The 5,396-nt window shown below is 48.1% G+C and overlaps 1 protein-coding gene across 1 annotated transcript; it reads left to right on the forward strand.

Annotated features, from left to right (window-relative positions):
- The first annotated feature begins 219 nt into the window (after positions 1 to 219).
- LOC102446953 (olfactory receptor 10A4-like) lies at positions 220 to 1,188 on the forward strand. Its single transcript, XM_006132132.4, has one exon. The coding sequence runs from the start codon at positions 220 to 222 to the stop codon at positions 1,186 to 1,188; it is 969 nt and encodes a 322-aa protein (XP_006132194.4).
- Positions 1,189 to 5,396: the final 4,208 nt, after the last annotated feature.

The following is a 5,396-nucleotide window of genomic DNA, read 5'->3' on the forward strand; positions in this document are numbered from 1 at the left end:
TCAATCTGGTCACATCTCCAGCTGAGCTAAACTGAGTGACAGCGACATCAGTTTGCACCTGCTCCTGAGAAGGCCCTGGGACACATTTCCATACTGAACTGCAGCTGGTTTGACTGTGGAGAGTTCCAAGGGACGGTGACCCAGCTTGACTTGTTCAAGACACATGTTTGGTGTTCCACAGATTCAGCTCCAACATCTCATTCTTTCTCACCCCTGCAGATGACCTATTCTTTGAGCGAGCCTGGCGAGAACCAGACTATCTCCGATGGCTTCATCCTGGTGGGCTTTTCCTACCTTAACGAGCTGCAAATCCTTCTGTTTCTGCTGCTTCTGGTCACCTACCCAGTCGCACTGGTGGGGAACCTGCTTGTTATCCTCCTGATAATACTAAACTCCTCTCTCCACACCCCCATGTATTTCTTCCTGGTGAACCTGTCTCTCTTGGAAATCTGCTACACCACCAATGTGACCCCTCAGCTGCTGGTTCACCTGCTGGTGGAGCAAAAGACCATCTCCTTTGTGGGCTGTATGGTCCAGATGTTGGTCTTCACTGCCCTGGCTCTCGCAGAATGCTGCCTCCTCGCAGCCATGGCCTACGACCGCTACGTAGCCATATGCCACCCCTTGCACTACACCACCATCATGAATGGCCGGGTGTGTGCAATGCTCCTGGGTGTTTCATGGACCATTGGCCTCTTGGTGGAATCAGCTGAGACCACGTGGCTCTTCAGCCTGCCCTTCTGTGGCTCCAACCGCATCCCCCACTTCTTCTGTGACATCCGGCCGGTGGAAATGATGGTGTGTGCCGACGTATCGAAAAATGAAATCGTGGGTTTGACTGTGTCTGCGCTGTTCATCATGGGCCCTTTCATATTAATAATACTGTCCTACATCCTCATCCTCTCCACCATCCTCAGGCTGCCGTCGGCAGAGGGGAGGCGTAAAGCCTTCTCCACCTGCTCCTCCCACCTCATTGTCGTGACTTTGTTCTATGGAACTTGCCTTTCAACTTATCTAAAACCCATATCCAGCTACACGCCAGAGAGTGATCATTGGATTTCCCTCATTTACACAGTTGTGACACCCATTTTGAACCCCATAATATACACGCTGAGGAACAAAGAGGTGCATGGCGCCTTCAGAAAAACTCTAAGGAAGAGCATCTGTTCCTACACCCAGAGAAATTAGCGGAAGGAAAAGGCAAGTTTATTGAAAGAGTGGAATGAGGGGAAATCGTTGCCATTTTCTCAAATTTTTCCTGAGGATGCTCATTTTTTAAGTGATATTTTGGCTTTTGTACGTCTTTCACTTGTTAGCCCTTCTGGTGTATTGCAGGAGAAAATATTCTTAACAAAACAGAAATTCCCCTCTTATACAGATTTACTATCACTGTTTTGGCAGTGAGAGGTAAAGTCTTGGAACAATCAACTGAAAATATTGAATCAAAGTAGATTCCTGATTTTGTACCTTCCAATTTTGAAATGCCAACCCAAAAAGAAAAAAACAGTTCAAAATGAGAAATATTTCAGAAAACTTTCTCCTCATTTTGTTCAAGTTTAACAATATTCAACAACATTTTAAAAGCGAAAAAATTCCAACCTGATCTACAGAAAATCCCTCTGGGTTCCCAGCATTTGAGGTTTTGAGGCCTAAATATAAATACTTAGGAAGGGCTCCCTAGGTCAGGCTGTGATGTCTCTCTCAATACCCCACTGACCGCGTCACACACCTGCTTCGGGAGATGGCCCTGCACTTCCATTGCCTTTTGCACAAGCCCAGAGGGCTGGGCAGGGGGGTGGCATTGGAGCACAACACTGCTCAGCACAGACTCCTTGATTGGGGGGCACTAAGGGGCCATTCTGAGTATCCAGCTGGATTCCTGCTCTAGGAAGGCCAGGGAATTTCCCCCCACTGTTCCTGAGGGAGACACTCACTGTCTGCATTTCATACTCCACGGGAACCAGCACCTGTGTCCAAAACTCCTAGAACTGTCAGAGATTCGCTCAACAAACTGGCACCGAATGCCTCTGTGGGTGGGACGTGGCTGTGTAAGTCTATGATAAAAATACCAACCTATTTTCTTATTCTGAAAAATGCTGCGCAGTGTGTTTATTCTGTCTCCATGGCTGCCCAACTACAGTAAAGTGCAACTGAAAAATTTTCTCCCCAGCTCTGCACTTCCATGAACCTAGGCATGGAAAGCCGATGACTGGGGTCATCGGGAAGCACAATTGGAACTGGGATACTAGGGGCTAAAGCATCTGTAAGTTCAGGCAAAGAGCAGACTTCACTGCCCCTCTGTGATCTCAGCACTTCTGGGTTACACACCTCTTCCTTTTTCCCTCAGTGTCCCCAGAATTCACTCATAGCAAACTGCAAAAAACGGGAAGGCTCTGAGAGGCCCTGGCTGGCAGCATGGGATCATTTTATTATTTCTCTTTGACATAATAGGAGGATTTATTTACAATCACATTCGGCTAGATAAATTACTTGTTGTGTTGGAAGATGCAAGAGATAAAAGCATGTCATGGTAAACATAGAAAATACTCTCTCTGTCTGAGAAACAGAGCGGCCCAGCGCAATATGACCCAGGAACTATCTGTTCAGTAAGAAAATTGTAGCCATTGTTTTTAGCACTTGAGGGTGGGTAATGCACAGGTTAGGGAACATACAATGGATAATGTGGTGATCAAAAATTGGCAATTGATAATGGGAAAATGTACAAGAACACATAGATGAAGGGGCCCCAACCAGGAGAAACACTCGGCTGGCAATCAAAGGAAAAGATCAGCAGTATTTGGCATTGGATGAATTTCAGGAAACGGCAACAAAAATGATGAGGGGTTTGGAACAGGTGCTGTATGTGGAGAGATGAAAAAGACTGGGACTTTTCAGCTTAGAAAAGAGGAGAGTAAGAGGGGATATGATAGAGGTCTATAAAATCATGAGTGATGTGGAGAAACTGAATCAGGAAAAGTTTTTTACTTGTTCCCATAACATAAGAATTAGGGGTCACCAAATGAAATTAATAAGTAACAGGTTTAAAACAAACAAAAGAAAGTTTTTCTTCATACCGTGCAGAGTCAAGCTGTGGAACTCCTTGCCAGAGGACTTTGCAAAGTCCGGGAATTTAACAGGGTTCAGCAAAGAGCCAGAGAAATTCAAGGATGATAAGTTTATCAATGCTTATTAGCCAAGATGGGCAGGAATGGTGTTCCTAGCCTCTGTTTGCCAGAAGCTGGGAATGAGTTTCAGGGGATAGATCACTTGTTGATTCCCTGTTCTGTTCTGAGGCACCTGCCATTGGCCATTGCTGGAAGACAGGGCACTAGCCTAGTTGGACCTTTGTCCTGATCAAGTATGGCCATTTTTAGGTTCTTAGATCCAGGAAGGTGATGACCATTGTAAAATAAAGGCTGACTTCTTGTCCCCGAAAATATGGAAACTTAGGACCCTTTACCTGTTCAGTCACGACTCATTACTTGTGAGCTAGAAGGGCACATCGAGTGAGAGTCACTCTGTCTGAAATTGTACTCACAAAGGCAAAATGATCAAGCCTACATTGGGAGGAGCCGTGACTCAGAGTCCCACTCTACACTGCCAACAGCCACTGACACAAAGTGACTAAACAGTGAATCCAACAAAAATGTCCCAATCTCTGCCTCATCCATTCATTGGGCAAAGGTCATCTCAGAGTCATCAGAGCCAGAGTCTGTGGCCAGGCGGGTTAGCAGATGCCCTGTGACATGAACACCTGGCAGGGACACAAGCTAAACTCACTCAGGCTGCACTGCCTCCCCTGTCACACGGCACGTCACTCTGCCTTTGCACAAGCAGCGAGGGGACATGTCACAGGCAAGACACACCCACTGTCAGCCATACTACGAGCATGTGGGAGACCGTCCTGCACCGTGCCCTGGAAGGTGTGTGTCTAACACGAAGAGCAGGGAAGGGTTAGAACAACCAGCCGAGGAACTTGGATAAGCCAACAGGCCGGATCTCTGTGACACGACACATGCTGCAAAATCTTTCTGGCATTCCTGCTCCTCGCAGTGTGTAAATGTGGATCCCGCCCTGTGCGCACGTTACTGGACAATGCTGCGTGACAGGCCGTGTGCAGACCGGCCTCCCCGGAGCCTTTTCCCACGCTCACACTGTGCTGGACTTTTCACAATAAGCCGCCTGACTTTAGTTGGGCTCTTCCATGTACTTCATACCAGCACGGCCAAGTAATCAATTGTGCAATGAATCCAACACAGGCAGTGGAGGGAGGCGGATGATTAAGGACAGGAACATGGCTGCCTCAGTTAATACCCGGGGAATTGGTCTCTCCTGCAGTGCAAGCTCTTTGTGACAGCTAGTGCCTGAACACCCACTATGGTTTTGTTTGCTGGTGTGCGTCAGTGTGGCCAGGGCAGGAGCCTGGTATCGTCTTGGGTCCTTTCCCATTCCCCAGGAGTCAGAATGGGCTTGCGTTGCAAAGGAGCTGAGGTCTCCCTGGCTTCTGTGGCAGATGCAGGTCTCAGATGTGGCTGTGAATGAGACCCAGCGGGTTGATTCATATCTAGATAGTACTGTCACCAAATATTTACCTGGAGGGGCAGAGTCTGCTCCTCCCAGGCTCCTGAAGAGACATTCAGGTAGAGCAACAAGGATGATGCAACGGCTATTAGCTGTCTCCTCACATCATTTCCCTGCTGATCGGGCGCTGGGGTTTGTGTCTTTCAACAACAACAAAAAAGTCATAATCATGTCTACTCCTCTGGGGCCTCTTGGTACCTCGACACTCCGTGTGTGTGTCTCTGGGATTCACTCTCCGTCGGTGCCGCCTCATCCCCGGCACGGCTGGTCACACAGCCCAGGCTGTTCATTGGAGGTGGAGAGTCATAAGGCTTCAGGACAAAGGGCCCCTGGCTCATCCAGTCTGACCCGCTCTGTCTCCTGCTGTCTGTCTGTCCTCCCGCCGGCCCACAGAGCCCTCGAGCCCTGGCCCAAAGGGCAGCTAAATGAAAAACGCGCAGGGGGAGGGGGCGGTCTCTGATACATCATATGGAGTTCCACAGTTTAGAAAGGAATCCCTGGAAACACAGAGAGCAGTTGCAAGTGTCCATTTTATTTCATAACACAGAACTAACACCAGCCCCAAACAACTGGGCTGACCCCTAGTGACCTAATGCAGTTACTATAACAACAAGATCTATATCGACAACCCAATACACAACATATTCCTCCCCCCTTAATAAGAACAACCCTTTAGTAAAACCAACACTAACTATGGAATGAGGAGAGACTGCCTCAAGTTCCCAGCTAACCCCGGGGATTATTCTGCCCCATCTGTGAGTTTATCTCAAGTAAAATGCCAGCTGTTGAGGCGGCCTTCTTCCTCTAGGTGGATT

Source organism: Pelodiscus sinensis, chromosome 30 (genome assembly GCF_052426305.1).
Source record: "Pelodiscus sinensis isolate ZL-2025 chromosome 30, ASM5242630v1, whole genome shotgun sequence".
Classification (NCBI taxonomy): Eukaryota; Metazoa; Chordata; order Testudines; family Trionychidae; genus Pelodiscus; species Pelodiscus sinensis.